Source organism: Delphinus delphis, chromosome 10 (assembly GCF_949987515.2).
Source record: "Delphinus delphis chromosome 10, mDelDel1.2, whole genome shotgun sequence".
NCBI classification, from domain to species: domain Eukaryota; kingdom Metazoa; phylum Chordata; class Mammalia; order Artiodactyla; family Delphinidae; genus Delphinus; species Delphinus delphis.
The window spans coordinates 74,396,943-74,419,230 of record NC_082692.2 but is presented as its reverse complement, the minus strand read 5'-3'; the positions used below and the strand labels follow the sequence as shown (position 1 = coordinate 74,419,230).

The 22,288-nt window shown below is 44.3% G+C and overlaps 1 protein-coding gene across 26 annotated transcripts in view; it reads left to right on the top strand.

Moving 5' to 3' along the window:
- Positions 1–22,288, top strand: part of FHIT (fragile histidine triad diadenosine triphosphatase) — a 1,444,513-nt gene that overhangs the window by 1,407,589 nt on the left and 14,636 nt on the right. For all 26 annotated transcript variants that reach the window (XM_060022809.1, XM_060022803.1, XM_060022817.1 and 23 more), the window contains one exon: positions 12,946–13,052. In XM_060022809.1, the coding sequence (XP_059878792.1) occupies positions 12,946–13,047 (102 nt within the window). In that variant the 3' untranslated portion in view covers positions 13,048–13,052. The remainder of the gene's footprint in view (positions 1–12,945; positions 13,053–22,288) is intronic.

Here is a 22,288-nt window from a genome sequence, read left to right as displayed (position 1 = left end):
TCCACCCGTGTTGCTGCACATGGCGTTATTCTGTTCTTTTCTATGGCTGACATTCCATTGTATGCATGTACCACATCCTATATCTAACCATGTGATAAGACTACACCCCATCTTTTCCCCACCCTCCCCCATAGTGAGTTGTCCATCACCCTGAATCCCATAGTCCCCATTCCTTTACTCCTTTTTACTTAGTTTTAGGCATCTCTATGCATTCCTAAAAAACAACTCAAAAATATATACTTTTCAACTTTATACAAAAGTATCGTGCTGCATGATATCTTTTGGGAATTTTTCTTTTCCTTAGTAGTATGTTATTGAGATTAGTCCATATGGGCTAATTGTCTCTATCCAACAATTATTTCGACCACTGTGTAATATTCCATCATATGAATATGTCACATTGTATTCATCTACTTTCTGAATAAGTGGCCACGTCCAGGCTTTTGCTGTTTTAATCAGAGCTCCTTTGAAGATTCTCATGTATGTGGGCAAGAACTTCTCTCGGGTACATACCTGGGTGTGGTATTGCTGGGTTTTAGGGTACTGTGAATGTCAGCTTTAGGAGATAATGCCAAACTGTTTCCCAAAGAGGTTGTTTCGATATATTCTCTCACAGGCAGTGCCAGAGCACTCCTGAGGGTCTGTGTCCTCTCTAGCCCGCGGTATTGCCAGATTTAGGTGTAGCTCAAATTCATCAGTACTCAGAAGTAATACCTTTACATTAACTTGGTCTTGTGCGGTGTGACTCTAAGAGCTGTAGAAGTTGGGGGAAGGGAGGTTTAGACCCAGGGTGAGGAAGGATGGTCTCCTACACAGCTTGTCAACTAGGGTCAGACTGTCTGAGAAGCAGTAGGATAGTCCTCCCTGGAACGTTCAAGGCAGGGCATGAGTGCGCCCCTGGGCAGCAATATGGCAGAAGGGATACGGATGTCACATGCTGTTTGGACCAGGGAACTTTAAATATGTGTTTTAAATCCTGACTCTAGACCCAAGCTGTTTTCGAATATTCATTTCTGGACCTTTAAATAGGTACGTGAAATTACAAAAAGCTCTTTTAAAGCATTCTGATCTTTTATCTTTTAAAACCAACCAAACAAATTCCTTTAAACCCTTGAGCTGCACTGAGGTGAGATTAATTAAAAGATTAGGACTCTCAAAAGATTTTTATGGGTTTTTCACACCTGAAGTTGTAACTCCCAATAATAATACTTTCAGCTTTAATGGGAATATCAAAGATACTAATATTTTAAAATCAAGCCATATATATATGTGAGCCAACCCTGGGATTTTTGTATTTGTGTGTGTGTGTGTGTGTGTGTGTGTGTATAGTGCCTTTTGATCATCTTAGTAATAAATAATTGAGAGATGCACAGTAGGAAGCTGAAAAAGGTGAGGGTATGTTTCTTCTAGCCTGATGCTTCAAAAAAGTCATGAGTCGGTTTGCATTTTAAGTTTTCACTCAGGCGAAGCTGTGTGTGTGTGTGTGTGTGTGTGTGTGTGTGTGTTTGCAGTTGCCTTATATCTCCTTGTCTGTGCCGATTTCTGAGTTATGGTCACTTATAGGGTATAGAAAATGAACAACTGAGCCGATTAACAAGGAAGTCTCAGTTTCTTTTGAGTATTCTGGGGGTTTTTTGTTCTTTTGTTTTTAAAGGCATTTGAAATCCTCTGTGACAAACATCTGTTGTCATGCCTGGTAAGCTTAGCGTTCCAGCCACAACCAAGGCTTTATGTCTTCATTAAAGAAGTTTTTTTTTTTTTTTTTTAAAGAAACTGCTTTTTAAAACTTTATTTATTTATTTACTTTTGGCTGTGTTGGGTCTTCGTTTCTGTGCGAGGGCTTTCTCTAGCTGCGGCGAGCGGGGGCCACTCTTCATCGCGATGCGCGGGCCTTTCTCTGTTGCGGCCTCTCGTTGCGGGGCACAGGCTCCAGATGTGCAGGCTCAGTAGTTGTGGCTCACGGGCCTAGCTGCTCCGCGGCACGTGGGATCTTCCCAGACCAGGGCTCGAACCTGTGTCCCCTGCATTGGCAGGCAGATTCTCAACCACCGTGCCACCAGGGAAGCCCAAAGAAGGTTTTTAAATGAAATAGAGAGAGGCGTTTGGGAAAGGCTGGCTCCTAATTTGTTTGTGCAGTGTACACCGGCCAGGTTCTTTGAAGGGCATTGGAACAGCTCCATCAGAAATGAATGGGTTTGTAAGTCACGGAGGGTAGGTTACTTCCGAGGGGTGCACAGCAGCTTCAGAGGGTGCAGTTTTGTAACCAGAGGCAGAACGAATCGTCTTGTTTACAGAAGGAAGCATGACCAATCCAGCGGAGTGGTGAGCACCCCTGGAATACAGGTTTTCTGTTTGTTAGTCATTTCTCATCTGCCCGCACGTGGTCCCGGTGCCAGGCACCTGGCTGGCTGGCGCTAGGGGAGCTCTCTCAGCTCTGCCAAACATAGGCTGGACATTCGGAGAGAAGTTTCCGAGGTCAGCCAGCATCCTCGCTGCTCCACGGTGGTCACCACTTGTGCAGATAACTTGCTGCTCATCCGCTTTCCTGTGGAAAGCTTCCCGTTAGCAAGACCTGATGTTAAGGTGAGGGAGAGACCCAGCAAGCAAAACTCAAGCCAGGGAGCGGCACTGCCCATGCTCAAAGGCTAGACTGGCCTCCCCTCCTTCACCTCGCCAAGTCTGGACTCCCTGTGTCTTCACCCAATTGCTATTCTTCTGAGCCTAGAAAAAATGGGTGCTGAACAAAGGTGATGCGACCAGTGACTCATCCAAGCCCTCTTCTGTTCCAGCACTTGCGCCGCTGGTCCTACAGGGAGGGAGAAGCACCTGCTTCTTGCGCCCTTTCTTTGGGTGCTTCCTCACTCGGCTTCAGTCCTTGGCCTTCAGCCAGTTCAGAGAGCGTTCAGATGCCTCCGTGTTTCTCTGGGTGTCTGCACTTGCTGATCACTCTCAGCTTTAACTGTCACCTCCTCGGAGCAGTCTTTCCTGATCATACCATCTAATGTACTGATAGTTATCTCTACTCTTCTCTCTCACGGCTGTAATAGGTTTGATTCCTTGCTAATTGCCTGCCTGCCTTCTCTCCTCGAGTGTAAGCCTCCTGTACACACTCAGCCTTGCCCAGCCTGCACGGTGCCATGCACTGTGCCAGCACGTGGAAGACATCTTACTATTTGTTGATTAATTGAATGAGTTCTGCAGACAAACGAGTTTCCAGTGTTTGGGGGACCCATATTTGCAACCCCCTAACCTAGTTCAGCTTCTCCAAATGGGTTTTATTTTGAGGCCCAGTTGTAGCTGCCTGGAGCATTGTGTTAAGCAGGATTCTGAGGCCATGTCTATGGCGGTGAATTTTTGGTGGTGTACTGTCTTAGCACCCTCTTCGGGGATAAGCTGTCTCGCCTGGACCATGCTTCTAAAGTTTCTGTAAGGCGCCTTTGATAAAAAAAGAAGCCATACTGTAGCAGGAGCAAATAGAAAATAAAAAGTTCAGGAGATTCAAACGAAACCTGAAATTGGCCCTTTGCCTTTTCCCTTTCCTCATTCTGAGTACCACAGGTTGACATCACTCTAGGGAGAAAGGAGGAGAACACTCTTGTTCAAACACCAGTGTCCTAAACATGGAGGGAAGAAAGGCTTACAGAGCATGACTGGCTGAGGAAATTGCTTTTTGAATAAATGCTTCCTTCTCTGAAGTTTGCTTCATCACAAACCTCCCTTTCCAAGGGCGCTTCATTTCATTTCTCAGGAGGCCGGAGGGAATCAAACTGGTAGAAATCTCTAGCCCCTGTGACTTCACTAATTTCCTACCCACGGAAAAACCAGGAAAACTCAGATAGGGTGGAGCCTGGGGCGAGGCATCAGTGACCAGCAATTACTAACTGAAAACTGCCCCGGGAGACAACTGGCCCCCTCCCCCGCCCCCCACCCACAGAGGAGGCACCCCAGCTCAGAGGCTGATCTCTATTTGCAACTTTGGTTTTCTTTTCTGGACTGCTTTAGTACCCATGTTTTCAAAAATGTTAACCAAAGGAAAATTTACAGAGTGGATCCCTGAGTGAACTAGAAGCCAGTAAACTGTATTTCTGATCCGAACCGATGATTGTTCCTAATTAGCCATGCGATGTTTTCCTGACTTACATTCCTAAGAGACTTGGATGATTGATTCCTCTGGAAAATGGGGATGATGAACTTACACAGCCAGTAGGTTGGGAGGGAAGCTGTAACTTAGAGACCTATTCTGACAAATGTTTCTTGAAAACCTACTCCTGGGTGTCAGACACAGCAAGCAGTGAGGATACAAAGATGGATGTTACTGTGATTTGGTGATTTCTACCATAAACATGGGAACTAGACAGGAGGCTTGTTACCAAATCAGCTGTTGTTGAGTGCTTTTATTTTCTTCTTTTTTCTTATTTATTTTTGGCTGTGTTGGGTCTTCGTTTCTGTGCGAAGGCTTTCTCTAGTTGTGGCAAGCAGGGGCCACTCTTCATCACGGTGCGCAGGCCTCACTGTCGCGGCCTCTCTTGTTGCGGAGCACAGGCTCCAGACGCGCAGGCTCAGTAGTTGTGGCTCACGGGCCCAGTTGCTCCGCGGCATGTGGGATCTTCCCAGACCAGGGCTCGAACCCATATCCCCTTCATTGGCAGGCAGATTCTCAACCACTGCGCCACCAGGGAAGCCCTTGAGTGCTTTTTTTTTTTGGATTTTTTTTTTTTTTAGTAATTGGAAGAGCAAAGAACTCCTGGGTGAGCGCGATTGATTTCTCTACCGAACCGTCGCAGCCAGGTTACCACTGTACATGGGACCGTCAGCTGAAATGCTAAGCCCCACTATTAGGCAGGATTAAACATGAAGCTCACTGTGGTAAGCTATGAGGAAAATTTTAGCAGTGGGGTGTCCTAAGAATAAGCCGACTTTGCCCTTCACTCTGTCTGTGCCGATGATTCTCAAATGCGGCGACTCCTGTATCAACCCTCACTGCTCCCTCACAGCCCCGTTGCTGAGTCCTGTTCCTCAGCTGCCCGATGTCACGTTGTCAGGAAGTTCTAGACTGTGGCCTGCAGCACGGCAGATCCAGGTGGGCCTCCCTTCATCAGGTGCACATTTCAGGTTAGCTTCATGGCTCGCTCCCCTGACCGGAAGTGACCCCTTTGATGTTTTAATTAAAATCAACTCTGCATAGGGCCAGAAGCCACAGTAGCTTTTTGCTGAACTGCTCCTAACAAGCTTCTGATGGAAAACTGCAAACTTTAATGTCCCACCGATTAAAGCGATTTTCTGATGGCAGGTGTGCACCCCAGCAGACCAGAATTGTTCACCTGCGTTTGTACAGGTTATCAGGGTGTATGGGATGCTCTGAAGACCATTCACAGTCTAGTCAGTTGAGTAGCATCTCATCCAAATTGTGATGCTGGCAGTTTCATTTGCTGCTTTGGCAATCGGCTTGACAATGTGACACTTTAATGGATAATTGGATCAGCAGTTGGGTTCTGTTATAGTACAGTCGTTTGGCAAATACTTTGGGGGGTTACAAATTCTTAAACATCAACACTCTATACTCCTTGAAAGTAGGACGTCATTAATTAATAGTTTATTTCAGCATTTTGGCCCCATTGGCAGCACTAAAAAACTTTTGCTTCTACTCAAGCAGGTTAGGCTCGAGTCAAAGCTCTGGCAGCTCATCAAATCATGAATGCTCCATCAGTTACCAGAATTTCTCTCCATAAAGGGCAAAGAACTGGACTGTGGAAACTCAACAGTGAACAGAGGGAACTGCGGGGAATTTGGTTGCAGTAATCTAGTGGTTAGTCCAGAGTTTCAGCTCACAGGATCCCTCCCATGGAGAGAAAGAACGGAGGAAATGAACATATTTTTGCCCAAAGAAATATTTGAAGAATCTCAGGGTTCTAAAGAAGCAGAAGTGGTAGCAAGAGGTTGATGACACAAGTCGTGTTTTTTGGGTTTTTTTTGCCTCAAGTGAAAGCAAGAGGTGATTCATTAGGACACCAAGAAAGCCCAAAGTGGTGATAATCTGCTCAATAACCAGTACTTAGAGAAGGGACATTCGGTGTTTGGGGACAAAATATGTGCTCAAAGGATGCTGGCTGTATGTGTATGAGAGAGACAGAGAGAGTGAGACAGCATCAAGATCATGAAATATAACTCAGTGCCAATCTAAATGGTCCAGAAAGGGTTCTTAGGGACTTCGGGAAGTGTTCTGCACGTATTGAGCAGAAACGCAGTGATTTTTCACACTGGTTCAGAGCAGCCTTGAGCAGGGGACCAGGATCAATGTGTGCTTTACAGAGTGCCTGGAAGGAAGCATCAGAGGCAGAGGTCCATGTACAGGGAGGGGCTGAGCCTTCTCACTAACTGCACACACTGCACTGACCCACCACCACCCTGACTGTGGGCACCTGAGCCCCGCTCCACCCCATCCTCGTGAGCCTCCCAGCTCCCACCACTTCTTCTCTGGCTGCTGCACTAGCTTGTCTCCCTCTAATTCCCCAGCCAGGCTATTCTTTTTTTTACGTCTTTATTGGAGTATAATTGCTTTACTCCAATGGCATGTTAGTTTCTGCTTTATAACAAAGTGAATCAGTTATACATATACATATGTTCCCATATCTCCTCCCTCTTGCATCTCCCTCCCTCCCACCCTCCCTATCCCACCCCTCTAGGTGGTCACAAAGCACCGAGCTGATCTCCCTGTGCTATGAGGCTGCTTCCCACTAGCTATCTATTTTACGTTTGATAGTGTATATATGTCCGTGCCACTCTCTTGCTTTGTCACAGCTCACCCTTCCCCCTCCCCATATCCTCAAGTCCATTCTCTAGTAGGTCTGTGTCTTTATTCCCGTCTTACCCCTAGGTTCTTCATGACCTTTTTTTTTTTTCTTAGGTTCCATATATATGTGTTAGCATACGGTATTTGTCTTCCTCTTTCTGACTTACTTTGTATGAATGACAGACTCTAGGTCCATCCACCTCACTACAAATAACTCAATTTCGTTTCTTTTTATGGCTGAGTAATATTCCATTGTATATATGTGCCACATCTTCTTTATCCATTCATCCGATGATGGACACTTAGGTTGTTTCCATCTCCTCCAGCCGGGCTATTCTTTATGAAAAGTTATTCAGTCCTTTTACTTCCTTGCTTCTAACCCTTTAATATCTTCCCACTGCACCACAGATAAAATCCAAACCTCCTAGCCATCCCCACCAGCTGTAAGGGACCCGCTATCTCCCGCACTTACTCTTGCAGCCAGTTACTCAAATGCCAAGCTTCCTTTTCCCTCCAGGTTGCTGTCCGCTTGCTGTCCTCCTAGCCCTTTGCTCCGTGGGCCTCTAATCATTGCTCATGTCGCAGCTGAAAGGGCACCTCTTCATGAGGCCTTGCTCCAGGCACCCCTCCCCCAAAGTTCCACCATCCCTGCACATCACTCTGCTCTGATTCTCTTCAGAGCTCTTATCATATGAAATTATTTTGACTTCTAAGCATCTGTCATAAAAAAAAAAAAAAATCCTGGAGCCTTCTACTGTTCAACTCAATGAAAAAAACCATGCCCACATGGCTGTCGCATGTTCTGAAAGGCCCAAGCTTCACGTTTGCAGTCACTTGCCCCATCTCCGCTCCAATTCCCACCTCTGGACCATCTCCCGAGGTGAATGCCATGTTTCCCAAATTTTTACTTAACATATTTTCTAAATTGACTCTTATTTTTAACTTAGATTTACTTTAAAAGGAAACTTGAGATGGCATCATAAATGGGAGATAAGCCTCAAATAAATAAGATCTAAATAAAATAGTCTTATATTCTAGCTACAGTCTGCATGGTACCTCTCATTCTGTTAGAGGTCACACTGGTACCATGTTCAGGACAAGCTCCTACCGACGGAGACTTTCTTTTTGATTACTCAGACGACTGAAAGGTGATTTGGGAGGGGAATATCTTTCTCAATAGGGTTCAAAACTTTCTGCAGTTTTGAACTGTAGAACTGGAGGCCATCTTTTGGGCCACTGGGGTATGGGTCCCTTCTTTAAGCAATGGAATGTTAAAGCTTCTCAAAATGGCAACTGAGTTTCAGCTCTCTCAACAACTCTGATAGGTGGGCAGGCATGGCTAGGATGCCAGGGCAGCATTCATCATGAAAGAAAGAGTAGTGCCAGAGGAGGGTGAAGCTGATGATGGGCACAGGTTACAGGAGAGCTGGCAGATAGATACCTCATGTGTTTGCTGAAGCTGTTCCCATTGCCGAGAACAACGCTGTCCTTAAAATCCCATCACCATCTTTGAAGCCAGTGCAAATCCTGATTTTTTAAAGTCAACCGCAGACCCTACGCCAGTAAGAATTATTGTCTCCCCCAGATATCCTGAGAGCACTATGATAGAACTTCTAGTCCAGTATTTATATCATACTGACTTGGACTAAATGATGTGTGTATGAATCTGTCTGCCCTGTTGGGTGGTGAGACCCCAGAAGGCAAAGGTTTTTGTCTTATTCATCTTTATAGCTTTCATAAGAGCTAGAACGGTGCCTGGAGTATATCATGTGCTCAACAAAGGCTTGTTGGCTAAATTCAAAGCAGTAACAGAGGGTCAGATCTAAAAAAATTAAGGATATACTTCCCATTGAAATTATTTTCCTTGTAATACTTTATATAAACACCTGTCTGAGCAGAACCATCAACCTTTAAGAAATGGTTTAAACTCTCCGTTCTTCATATTGTTTTACAAAACTAAACAATGAAAGATATTGATGGATTTTAGACCGCCACCCAAGTTTATATTCAGCCATGTCTTCTTTGAGAAGTGGCTTTAAATTGTTTTTCTGCTCTTGGAAGATAATTTGGCATTTTACTACAGGTTAATTCTAAATTCTGAAAAAAACGTTCAAATTATTGTGAATCATTCCTCCTACTGTATTCCATTACAGAGCTATAAAAATGTCAATAGTCAAGGCAGTTTGAGCATTACATCAGGGAATTAATCATTGCCCCACATGCCTCGTGAGAACACACTCAATGCACAGGAAGTAGCACAGTGTCAAAATCGACACGTATCAGTACTTCAATCAGCAATCCTGTTAACACTACCTTCCCCCAAAATCATTTCAGGCAGATAAAGCAGGAAGACTGCAGATACAGGTTTTTTTTAAAATCTCTTTTCAAAGCTGTATAGAAATAGAATTCACTTCGAGGAGCCATCACAGACTTCCCTCTGTGGAATGTGAATAAAGACTTTGGTTCGACTTTCTGCAAACTTTGTAACTTTGGCATGAGCCTTCCTCAAAGAACCATGCCTCTGAAAAGAGTTTCAACTCTTGCTGTTGCATAAGGAGAAGGGAAGGAATAGACGTTACATCGGCCTTGGTGCTGAGCATATTCATGATTTAACTTCTGTGGCCTCACAGCAGGGAGGAAAGAGATGGAGAACTATACAGCAGTGAATCCCAGACACCCTAGTGGAAAGAACTACTGTTACTTTATGTACTACTAAGAAAGAAAAACACTGCCAATTAAATTATGACACACCGTTGGTTGTAGGACATGCTTTGATTTCAGAGATGTTACAATGGGAAAACCTGTGCATCTCAGAACAGACGAGCTGTGGATTTTAAACAGTGCTAATGAGTTCCTCTGCATTTCATGCAAAAATAATAATAAGCCCCAGAATGCATAAAATGCTAGCCTTGAATCTGACCTTCCTTCGGACAGTCTCCTCCATCTTCTCCAGGATTCACAGCTAAGTGGTTTTGGAAACAACCGAAATAAAACCAGGCACTTCCTATGGTCCCTTCCTGAGGGGTCTCCGAGACTGAGTTGCCAGATAAGATACAGGATGTCCAGTTACATTTGAATTTCAGATAAACGACGAATATTTTTTAGTATACGTATGTCCCCGATACTGCATGAGATATAGTAAAACAAATTAACTGAGTGCCCTGTATTTTTATTTGCTAAATCTGGCAGCTGTGCTCCCAGGGTAATTCTGACTGCATTTGACCTTCACCACATGCTTTTTACTTTAAGGACCTTAACCTTTACCTGTCAGGAGCCTCCAGTAACACTTCAGTCACTTCTTACAACAACTCTGAGAGGTAGGAATTATTGCTGGTATCTTAGGGCTGAAGGAGCTAAATTTCCTCCTCAGACTTGCATGTCTCGTTAGATTAGTTTGGTTTGGTTTGAATCCTGATCACGGCTGTTAATCCTTTCACACAGTAGCTAAGGTCCAAAAGCTAAAGGTCACTGGGAAACCATGAAGATGGTAAAGGTACTTTTACCCCTGGAAACAACCTCTGTGGGTTGGTCATTGGTCACTGTCAGGGGACAGGATATCCAGCATATAATAATAATAACAATAGTCATGATAATAATAGTCATGGTAGCAGCAGCAGCAAACCCTCAGCTCCTCTTACTACGTGTCACGCACATCACTAATCACACCTCTTACTACTCCCTTTTTACAGTTCCAGAGCAGGGTTTGCAAAGGAAAGCCTCCATACTGGCGACTGAGTCGTAGGCAACGGGTTTAAAGGCAAAGGTATTATTTCTGTTACGTGTATGGCCTCTGTCTGTACACACAATCTTCTCTCAAATGCACTGCTTCTCAAGTGCCTCAGAAGTTTGAAAAGAATCCCCACACCCAGGCTGCCCCCCAGACCAATTAAATCAGAATCCCTGGGGCGGAGCCAGGCATCTGTAGTTTTTAAAGTTCTCTGTGTGATTGCAGTGGGCAGCCGCGGTTGAGCACCGCCGTTCTAAGGAAAGCTACACGCTTCCATCTGCGGCTTTTAGGAGGGAAACCCCTAAGTTTTAAAAACCATATACAACAGAGCTTTGCAAATACAATTAGTTTTTGTTTTACTTATTTCCTGTTTTCCATAGACAACTTATAAGCATTGGCACAACGTTGCCATCTGTAAGGCATATGACAATAGCAGACGGGAGCTTAATAACCGAAGAGGCATTAACGTTTGCAGGCCCTAAATTATTTGCGTTCATCTGGTACGATCTGTGTGATGAGACCACTTAATGCTGGATTTCAACACCAGAAGTGGGAAGGCCATATTGCCTGGGCTTTGCATCGTTCCTTGTCATCCTATTGAATTGTTACAAGATGGATTTATAACAGACCTAAAGCTAGTATCAAAATGAAAATCAGTTCCTGAGTAGAAAAATCACAATCCCGTTTGCCTCGCCTGTAGCCATTGCGTCATATCTGCTTCTGCAAGGAGGGAAATGACTTTTTAATGTGGTTTTCTTCCACTAAGGAGAATTAAATCTATGTGGCAAAACGTAAAACCAGCGTGCTGGCAGCCAGATTCTGAGCGGAAGATCCATGACATGTTTGTGTCCTGGTTATATGCTAATGAAACTCATTTAGGCTCAGACTTACGCCGAGTAGAAATAGCGCTCAGCTGGAGGGCCAGGCTATCTTTGTTCCCTCACTGTTTTGCCTTCTGTATCAAAGTTTGCTCTGAAATAATGGGGACATTTCTCCATCGGCTGCAAGCTGCCAGGGTGGGGGGCGGGGGGTGTCTCTGGGTTAGAGTGAGAATGAGTTGGGCCTGAAATAGCAAACTCCACTATTTTAGTCGTGAGGCTTTTCTTCCTGAGTCAGCAGGCTCCTTTGTCAAAGGATCTGGCTTTTGGGTGACGGTACCCGGTGAGCTGCAGCAGGATCTGCGGAGCTGTTCACTCTTTGGTGGCACTGCACTTCCTCCAGGATAGACTAAAAGGCAAAATTTGCCGGGGACACCCCTGGCACTACTGCTCCTTGCTGGGTGATCTCCAATAGGTGAATGAACTTCCTCGGAACTCAATTTCTTCCTTGGTGAGGAGTGAAGCAGTGCCTGCCTTGTGTGTGGACTATAGTAAGGATTAAACGAAATGATGCACAAGGAAATAATACGTGAAGAAGAAACCTCCCTTTACATCATGAATACTAGTTATCATTGGTGCTATTAGTTTGCCTCAATCTCCCTAAATGACTTAACACGAAATAGTACATTGTGCCTCCTGTAAGAATTTATACCCTCAGCATTTTACAGTGTGCAGAGCCACGCACAGGAATAACAAATTCAGTTACTAAAACTAAATTGCAATAGGACTAAGGTGAAAAACTGACCTCTTCTAAAGAAGAGAGTTCTGACAACACCCTCTCTCTCTCTGATAGAATTGAAATTTGATTCACTCTATGTAAATCGGAGACATATACAAATGTTTTTTAAATAAATATGGGTGTCTGAAGAGGATTTTAAAAGGGCTCCTTTGTCTAAGACCAACTGTTATTTTTTGATGCTTCCTCGTTTAATTTTTTATTTAGTTTTTCTTTGTTTTTTACCATTTGCCTGCTTGAAGCCTCTTTTAATGCATGTACTCTTTTATTTCTTACTCAGTACTCGTGGCCCTTCTATTCATTATTCTCATAAATTAGCCCGGGCTGTTTTGGCTCGCTGAGCGAAACTGCTCAGAGCTCATATAACAGAGGCTAGGCCCAAGAGAAGAGGACGTAAACCCCAGGCCAGCTTGGGGAACGACTGTGGGTAGGTGGCAAACGTAATGCCTTCAGCGTCTGGGGAGTAAAACGGATGGATGATGCTGGGCAAGCGCGATGTTTGAGAGTGGTGAGGGTTTTGGTAAATGCAGAGTGTCCCCCGTCTGTGACGCCCACTCCCGACCTCAGCAGATAATTACAAGGCGGTGAAGGGACCACATGTAGCAGCCTAATCTAGTTATTGTATTACAGAAGCTGGAGATGTGGATTTGTACACAAAACCTCCCCATTTTCAAATTCTGGCAACTAATACAATGAAAGGAAAGACACGCGCGCCCCCGGCCTCTGATTTGCGAATGCTGTTCGGCCGCTCCCCCAAGACTTGTTCGTGGAGATCCCAAGGGCCTATTAATGAGCCTAGTTTTCTTCTCCGAAGCTCCAGAAACATGACAAAGAGAAGGAGGACTCCCCAGCCTTGTGGAGATCGGAGGAGGAGATGGCAGCCGAAGCCGCGGCGCTGCGGGGCTACTTTCAGTGACGCAGGTAAAGACTGTACGTTTACTTTATCATCGCTCAGAACCCCACCCCCCGCAAGAGCCTCACTCAAGAAATAATGAGGATTGGGCTTCCCTGGTGGCGCAGTGGTTGAGAGTCCGCCTGCCGATGCATGGGATGCGGGTTCGTGCCCCGGTCCGGGAGGATCCCACATGCCGCGGAGCAGCTGGGCCCGTGGGCCATGGCCACTGAGCTTGCGCGTCCGGAGCCTGTGCTCCCCAACGGGAGAGGCCACAACAGTGAGAGGCCCGCATACCGAAAAGAAATAATGAGGATGCAGAAAAGCAGCCGCACCCACTTTCTACAGTGGTGGTTGCACAAACATTAAAGCCCGAGTGGAGAGGACCCTGACCCTTGAGGCACTTGGTCCAGCCTCTGGGTCTCTCTTCCCGACTCCCCATCACCTTCTACATACCGCTCCGGTCTGTTCCCTTCCTTCCAGCCCACCCCAGGCCCTTGTCCCCTCTGTCCTCTCCATTCCTGCCCCTCTGCAAGCCAATCTCCACAGAGCAGCTGAAGGTAGTTTGTAAGGAAGGCAAACCCGATCCTTTAAAGCATCAAAACCCTTCCAGGGAGTCCCACTGCCCTCAGGCTCAACTCTCAGACTCCCGTCAGGCTGTGGGGAGCCCTGAAACAGCTCCGCCACAGCCAGGCAGGCTCTCCTTGCGCTTGGGCCTCCTCTCCTGCTGCTGTTCGGTAAACTGGCCCCTTGGCTTTGGCTGCCGGGAAGCTCAGGCCAGGCAAAGAGAATTCTCTCTTTCCGTTAATGATGTTTTACTATCGGGAGATCACAGATTTAAGACTCTGATAGAAAGCTATAGCCAACCTCCTTTCCATATTTTTACACAATGTCAAGGGACTCGTGCATCGTCTGAAATGCCTTAATAAACAGTGTGCCCGTGAAATCTTGGGGCCTACCTTGAGTAAAAAAAAGTATTCGTTTTCTGAAATTCAAATGTATCTGGGTCCTGTATTTTATCTGGCACCCCTGTTAATAAACCTCCTTAGGAATTATGGACCCCAGATAAAGAGCCTCCTCTCTAAATTGCTTTTCTTTTCTAAAATCGTCTGCTTCATCTGGTCTTGTGTGAATGTGTTTATGTTATAAGCAGCTGAAGTAGATCAGATACAAATGAAAAATGCAATTAGTGAACAAATACTGGTAGCAGTTGAATTATGTCAAATTGTATCAACCACTTGGTAGTTATGACTTTTAGCTAGAAAACACATTGGTTGTAGTATTATGTTTTCATTTGGAAATGTAAGTCTATTTTGGTGAGTTTAAAATACATGTGCATTTCTTGGTCTTTCTCTCCCCACCTCTTTAAAGACCCCGTGTCAACTACCTCCCCCTCCATTACTGTTCACATATGCTGTGTGCTCAGGCCCTTGCATCTAGAAAGCTTATTTTATTCTCCCATGTCACTGGCTTGTCAGCTCTGCACCCAGTTGCCTGAAGGGATATAGCGTGGTGGTAGCAGAAGCTGTCTTTGATATTTTATTTTTAACCTTTTCCACCGCTGTTCACCTTCTCATCTCTCCCCTTCTCTCCTCCACCTCCCCTTAGGATCTAGCTAGTTTACCTAAGAACATAGGCCTATGGGCATGAATGCAAACCCTGTTCTATTCCTCTTCTGAAAGCCGGTGTGTCATTTTGGGATATCCTGTTCAAATGCGGTCACCATTCTTCAGACTCAACTTTCTAGGCTGAATTTTTTTCTTTTTGGGTTTCTTGGAGAGGCAGGAGAGGCAGGAAAGCTCCAGGCTGTTCCTGAGGCCTGCTGAATTGTAGGGTTCTATCTTACAAGTGTTTTCTAGACTGTTTAGAGAATGTAAACTTCTTACCCAAGTTTCCTGTACGCTCTGCTTTGTCAGTTTTTGCTTCTATCTTGCCTTGAGGCCTAACTCCCCTGTCTGCCAGGTGAATCCACTTGCCTCATAAGTCTTGCCAGAAAGATATCCACCTTAACTTGTCACACAGACTGTTGCCAGAGAGCCTGTGCATTTCTCAATGAACTAACATTAACCTCTCTCTTCAAGGGTCTTTTGCTACAGACGAAACAAATCACCTTCAGTTCTCCCAGAAGTCAGACGTGGCGAATGAGAACAGGAGGGCTAAGGCGGCCAGTGAGCACACAGCTAGTAACGTGGCGGTGAGGGACTTAGACATGGGCCCTAAGATTTCACCAAGAGCATCCTCACCACCTGTAGTGTGAGACAGGGACTGTATATAGTTCTCTTTAGAGACAAAGGGGAAAGGAAACATTCATCTAGGAAACCTGATCATGGAGTTGGTCCACCTGGATCTTTGATACCCACTCTCCTCCCTTTTCAAAGTGCACCTATCCACCGAATGTTTACACAATGTTAAGGGGTTCGTGGAACTTTCTGAAGTTGGTTAACAAATAGGGCTGTCATGCAAGATATGGACGTACCTAGACTTAGGTACTTAGGTACTGAATAAAACGGTATTCAGTATTTATCTGAAATTCAGATAAACTTGGCCTCTCCAAGCTCTCCTGAGTATACCCTCAGCAGCAAGTCCAGTCAGTGTCGGGCAGAGCCACTTCAAAGGCTCTGATGTCGTTCACTGTGCACAGCTGCATGCTTCACAGCACACACACAGGCAGATACAACGGGGCTCAGCCCCGGGGTCGATGACTATCGCCCACGTTACCGAGAATTTACAAGACCTGGGTTCTGTTATTTTCCCATCTTGCAGGTGATGACAAAACTGAGACTCACTCAGTGATTTAAGTGTTACTCTAAGGCAAACGGCGAGTAAGGGGTAGAGCTCAGACCTGAACCTAGTTCCACCCCGAAAGCCCTTGCCTTCGTCGCTCACCACCCACCTTTTGCTTGGAAGAGCCCGTGTGTCCAGCCAGCACCGCCACCCTATCCCAGCCCCTCTGTACCTTCCAAATCGTCTCTTCAGCCTCTTCACCCGCTCTACTGGCCTCGCCGGCCCTTCGGCGAGGACGTGCCTCCCCTGCTGGGCTTCCTCGCCGTCATCCTGTTCATCACCCTCCAGCACCTGCCTCCCCAGCAGCAGCCAGCCAGGCTGCAGGGGGCTGAGCTCGCACCCGCTGACTACCAGACCTGCCGACTCCTGCCCTCTTTTCTCCACCCGTCGACCGCGTGCCTACGTCACATGGCCTTGAGCGTGGGCAGTGTGTTGCACGAATTTCAGTTATTCCCATTTTGTCATGATTTTTCTCATCTTTGTGAGATCCACCTTTAAAATTTCAGGTTATCTTAAACTTTAGATCTTAGCCTCAATGAGAAACAAGTATTACTTATTATTAGAAGTTAAGCATAAAAAAAAAAAAATGAAAGAAAAACAGTGCGGATGAATTCCAGCTCTGCATAGTTGCTTGCCTTGTTGCTATCAGCCCTGAGGTTGCCGGTCATCCTTAGAGAGGTTGGCACCAAACCAAGGCTCTCCATTTGCCCTATTCAAAAGGATTAAAAGAGAATTACCTACAGAGGGATTCAGTGTAGATCAGCTAAAATGATCTTAAACAGGCCAACGATACCCATCTTTGGAAAACAGCAGTAGAGGTCAGAATCCAAAACCTGACCAAGCTGACTCCAGACCTGCTCCAGCCCCTAAGCTAGTTCTCCCCGTGTCTCTCCCCCAGCACAGGGAAAAGCACGCGGGAGGCCAGAGCGAGCTTCCCTGGGGATGCGAGGCCGCTGTCTGGTACCTAGATGAAGGACTCCAGGCAGGAAGTCCTGCACCACACCCCACAGGCACGCTCAGGCTCTGGGCCGATTGGATCTGTTTGCCATTCGTCTACCTTAACAACCAGCGTAGTGCCGAGAAGAATGTACAGCCTCATGCCCAGAGATGCCCTATCTAGGAAACGGGACTGTAATAGGCAAAGAGCTGCTCTCTGCTGAATGCTTGGTAGGGGAGTACCTAGCAACCCCTCAGTAAGTAATCGACCTTGTTCTGTAGCTTCTTTATGCATAAACCCAGATTAATCCTCAGCATGGACAAGACTGCCAGAGGACCACAGAGATAAACATTCCCAAACTAGAAACCGTTTCCTCTGCCTCTTGAAGCCATCCTTTGTTTGGTTCCAGGAATTCAGCATTTGCCTTCTGCTTAGGTGAATTTATGCATTGCCTCCCCGTGTTGGGCTGAGCTCCTGGGTAGGGGTATTGCCTCCCCCTACTGGGCTGAGTTCCTGGGTAGGGGTTTTGTGATGGCTCTTTTAGTGTATGTTATAAATCATATTAGATGACGGTGGATCTGCGTTTCTTATCTAACCTTGCATCCTTCCTGGAACATAGTATTTTTCTCTAGGTACTCAGTACTTGGGTTTGCTGCCGCTGCACACCCTTGTTTCTTATCACCTCCTGTCCCCACTCCCACCCCATGTTGTAATTGGGTGGGGTGTGTTGTTTGTAAAATATGCAAGCATCACCCCTAACTCTGATAGAAAGTCAGAGCAGAGCAGGTCTCCACACCCTGCTGTGTCAGCAGAGTTCGTTTGTAATTCATCAAACTCTCCTCTGTGCTTGCCATTACTTTATAGATAATTGGTTGCCTCTCATTTACTTATAACACAGCCGTGCACTTTCAAAGCAACTGAGTCAGCCCAAAACAGCATTATTAGTAGCTACAGATGTACTGTCAAGGCAAAATTTTGACACTAGAATTTTTGAAAAAAATCACCATAATTTCAGCCACAGGACCACACATATCATAATCATGGATAGTCAAAGTGGACGAGAAAGGACAGGTCTACTTATTTAGCACACGTTCTGGTCACTGAATTGTACCTTTTGAAATCTACCCCAACAGCTTAGAAAAAAATCTCAGCCTTCTCCAAGAGGGTCTCCTCTCAGCTTAGCAGCCTCCAATGAGAAAGACCCAAGGAGCAGATCACAGTATTCATGTTTCCTCAGGGAAGAGGAAGAGTTAACTTCAGCTCCTTGGCCAATTCAGTCCTAAACCCACTAGGTAATCCCCATGGTGGGGTGTCTTCAATACCAAGGAAAGTGTTGGCCAGCACTCCTTCAGCCCGTCCCCAGATGGATACAAGAAAAGATTTTCTTTAGCACGGAAGTGTAAGAGACGATCCCTTGCCCTTGTTTAAGGATACTGATACTTTAGTATGTTCTTAAGCTCTTTAGATAAAGATACTAAGTATGTTTAGTATGTTCTTAAGTACTTTAGTATGTTCTTAAGCTCTTTAGATAAAGGATGCATCATCTTAAACAAAGATATTTTCGTTTGCTTTTTCTTCCACTCCTGCCCATGTTTCTACTGGATTATGCTGCCTCTTCCCTCCTGTGTAGACTACGTTTACAGAACCAAATGTCAGTAGCAAGGAATTAAAAACTCAGTTATTTGGATTAGCTAAATATAAATCAAGCCCCTATGGCCTAAATTGGGAATGATAAACCATAGAATCATAGAGACTTGAGAAATAATCAAATCTAATGTCCCATTAAATGAGTTATTTTATCATAGCCCAAAAGAAGAACCATTTAGTTATACTTTAAAAACCTCCCTTTATAAACATTCTTTTAGATAAGTCCACCCCATGGCTCCAAAATGGGTTTTTAGTTCTGTTTCATTATTTTTAAAATGCTTTACCAAGATCCAGCTTTCTCTAAAATGTCCCTAATAGTTCAGGCAAAAGATTTCCCAGGCCAGTAATGGTTAAAAGAAATCTACAGAACTGTTCTGTTGAGATTTCATTCGACTGGTGGGAGAAATGACTAGTGTCCTGTAGGCAATTTTAACTCTTCTGAACCTTGGAAATACATGATCCATCAGCACGGAGTCTCCTTTTCGGAAAAGTGTAGTCCAAATCCCAAAAGTAAATTTTAAAAGTTTCAAGCTTGGGACTTCCCTGGTGGTCCAGTGGTTAAGAATCCGTCTTGCAATGCAGGGGACACTGGTTCGATCCCTGGTCAGGGAGCTAAGATCCCACATGCCTCAGGGCAACTAAGCCCGCGAGCCGCAGCTACAGAGCCCACACACTCTGGAGCCCGTGCGCCACAACTAGAGAGAAGCCCGTGCACTGCAATGAAAGATCCCGCATGCCGCAACTAAGACCCGACGCAGCCAAAAAATATTAATTAATTTTTTAAAAAGTTTCAAGCTTTCCTTGCATCTTGCAAAATGATGATAAAGCCTATCATCACCATCATCTTCATCCTCATCTCGTCTCCAGAAATGGATAATTTATCACATATCAACCCGCATACTCTCATATGGCAAAAACCTTCTAGAAATGTCTACCCACTGCCAAGACTCTTCTTTTTCTACTTGCTTCTCTCCACTCTTCCACTCTTCTCATTTTGTCTTTGTCTCTGCCAGAAAGGAAGGTGGGGGGAAAAGACCCTCCTAGAGGTCGTGGGCAGTTAATATGAAGAAAGGCTATGAAAATTCACCTGAATAATCTTTGACTCATCATTTACTACTAGCTATGCAGTAGCTATGCAGTTCACTCCAGCCTATGCCTAACCTGTCCCTCAGCCACCTCTTATATAGTAAGTGCTCCATTATTCTGACACTCCAGGGGCGTCAATCAGGTTATCATGTGGGCATGCAACCAGTCAGTTCAGGATACACTATCAAAAGCAGCTCTAAGTTGTGCTCCTTCTGGATTTAATACTTCTCTGAGGATCCAGAGGACACTTTAGTATCTTCTACTACCTCCAATTTATAACGAATGGTGGGCCATGGAGACTGCGAGGGCCCATCAGCTATGCCAACGTGGAGATGCATTATGTTCCCTCTGATTTCTATTTTAAAGATAATAAACGATGGAGATGTTTGAGTTATGAGAAATTAGTTCAAACAGTAATTAAAGAACAAAACCTGTAGGGCAGGCTGTTTTGAGACCACCAGAAAAGAAGTGTGGCTTCTGCTTCTAACAGACCAAATAATTTGAATCAACCTGCCCACTGTGTTCAACTAGAAAAATTACACAAGAGTATAAGAAAACATCTGTTAAAGGTAAAAAGGTATCACAAGAGTACAGGGTCAAGATCCAAGAAAGGACAGAAATGCAGAGAGGGGAGCCCAGGATGAAGGGTTGCCTGTCCCCTGAAGGCATCGATGAGTCTTAGAGAGGCAGATGGAGCTAAAGCAATAAAAGCTGGGGTGCCAATGGCAGGGCCCTCTCTAAATCTCCCATACCTGGATGGGAATGTGAAGATCTGGGAAAGTGATGCCCTTGGAAAAAGAGTGAGCCAGATGTAAATCAGCCCTGGTATCAACTGCAGCCCAATTTCAAAACGTCTGGGCAGTTGAGAAAGTCTCAGTCCCAGAAATTGAAGTAAGGTGATTCTAAATTGCTAGTCCCATGGGGTTCCTGGAAGAAGCAAAGAAACAAATAACCTCTGGAAGAAAATTAATCCATTCAAGATCTTAAATTATTTCTGTAAATATTTTTTTTTCAAATAGAATGCCCAATACGAGTGTGTATACATACACACGCAGACACACACTCTGCACAGTAATATGAGGAGACAAGTCAATATAAACAAGGTTAGAATCCCCAGACACAGCCATTAAAATAACTGTGTTTACTTTCTTTTGGGATGGAAAGGACCAGGTTGAAAAAAAAATTCAGCAGAAAGCCGGAATCTATTACAAGTACAGAGATGATGTGAAAAAGAACCAAACAGAAATTCTATAACTGAAAAATACAGTAGCCCAATGAATGAAGTTAGCAGCAGATTTTTTACAGGCAGAAAAAGCATTAGTGAACTTAAAGATGAGCCATATGAAAATATTCAGAATGAACCATGAAGAGATGAAAGGAGAGTGGGAAAAAGTATGAGAGGTCAGAAGATACAGAACATTCTGAGAAAGTCTAATAGATACTTATGTACAGTTCCAAAATAGGGTTCTAGTGGAAGACATACTTAAAGAGACAATGGCTGCGAATGTTTCAAAACTGGCAAAAGTCATCAATCCAACTATTCGAGACCACACCAAACCCAGAGTGGGGGGTATAGAATACGCACCTAGGCACATCATGTAAAACTGCAGAAAGTCAGATCCAAAGAGTAATTTGTTAGATTTAATAGTAAAAAGAAAAAAAAAACTTACTTTCAGTGGAGTAATACTTAGACCAGAGACAACAACAGAAAAATCAAAGGACCATGGAATGACATCTCTAAAGAGCTGAAAAAAACAGCTGCCAGCCTAGATTCCATACCCAGTTCATATATCCTTATAGAATGAAGATGAAACCAACATATTTCCTGACGGAAGCTGAGAGGATTCACCACCAGCAGACTCATACAAAAGGGATTCTAAAGAAGGAGAAATCAAGTAGAAATTGGAAACAATTTTGAACTGAATGAAGAAGGCTAAAACTTGTGGATGCAACTAAAGGTGTGTTCAGAGGGTGATTTACTTTTAATTATGACTCATATGCATTTATTAGAAAAAAATTAAAGCTAAAAGGTAATATGCTAAACATCTTTGTGGATATTGCAGTCATTAAAAAGGAGAAGAGCATATAATGAATAGTCTTAGACCAATAAGTTTGAAAATTGGGATTAAATTTATTTTTCTAGAAAAAAATGCAGTTTACCCAAACTGACACTAAGTGAAAAATATGAATAATTTGATAACTATTAAAGAACTCAAACCTGAATTAAAACCCTTCTCACAAAGAAAATGTGAGGCCCAGATAGCTTTACTGGTGAATTCTACCATACAATTAAGAAAGAAACAAGAATCTGAATAAGATTCTCAATAAGAATCTTATGACTGGTGGAACAAATTCTGCCAGAGAAAAGGAAAAAGAAAAACCTCTCCCACTTCTCAATTTGTTGTATGAGTTGCCTTACACATGCACCTGACAGGAACATAACAGAAAGGAAAAAGACAGACTAATTGCACATGGAAACACAGATGCCACCGTCTTAAAAGGATACCCTATAGGTAGACAGATTAATTGCAATGTGTGTGCACGATCTATGAAAAGAATAACACATTAGACTAATCTTATGCCTTTCACCAGACTAATAACGGATAAATGATAGGATCATCTCAGTAGATGCCGAAAAAAAGTTGATCAAATTCAACATCCAACTTCATAAACGTAAAAGTTCTAGAAAAACTAGAGCTAGGAAGGAATCTGTACTTAAGGATGAAATGTTGAACACTATTCATCTGAGACTGCTATGAGATAAGAATATGCACTATTAGCCCTGCTATTTCACAGTGTACCCAAGGTCCC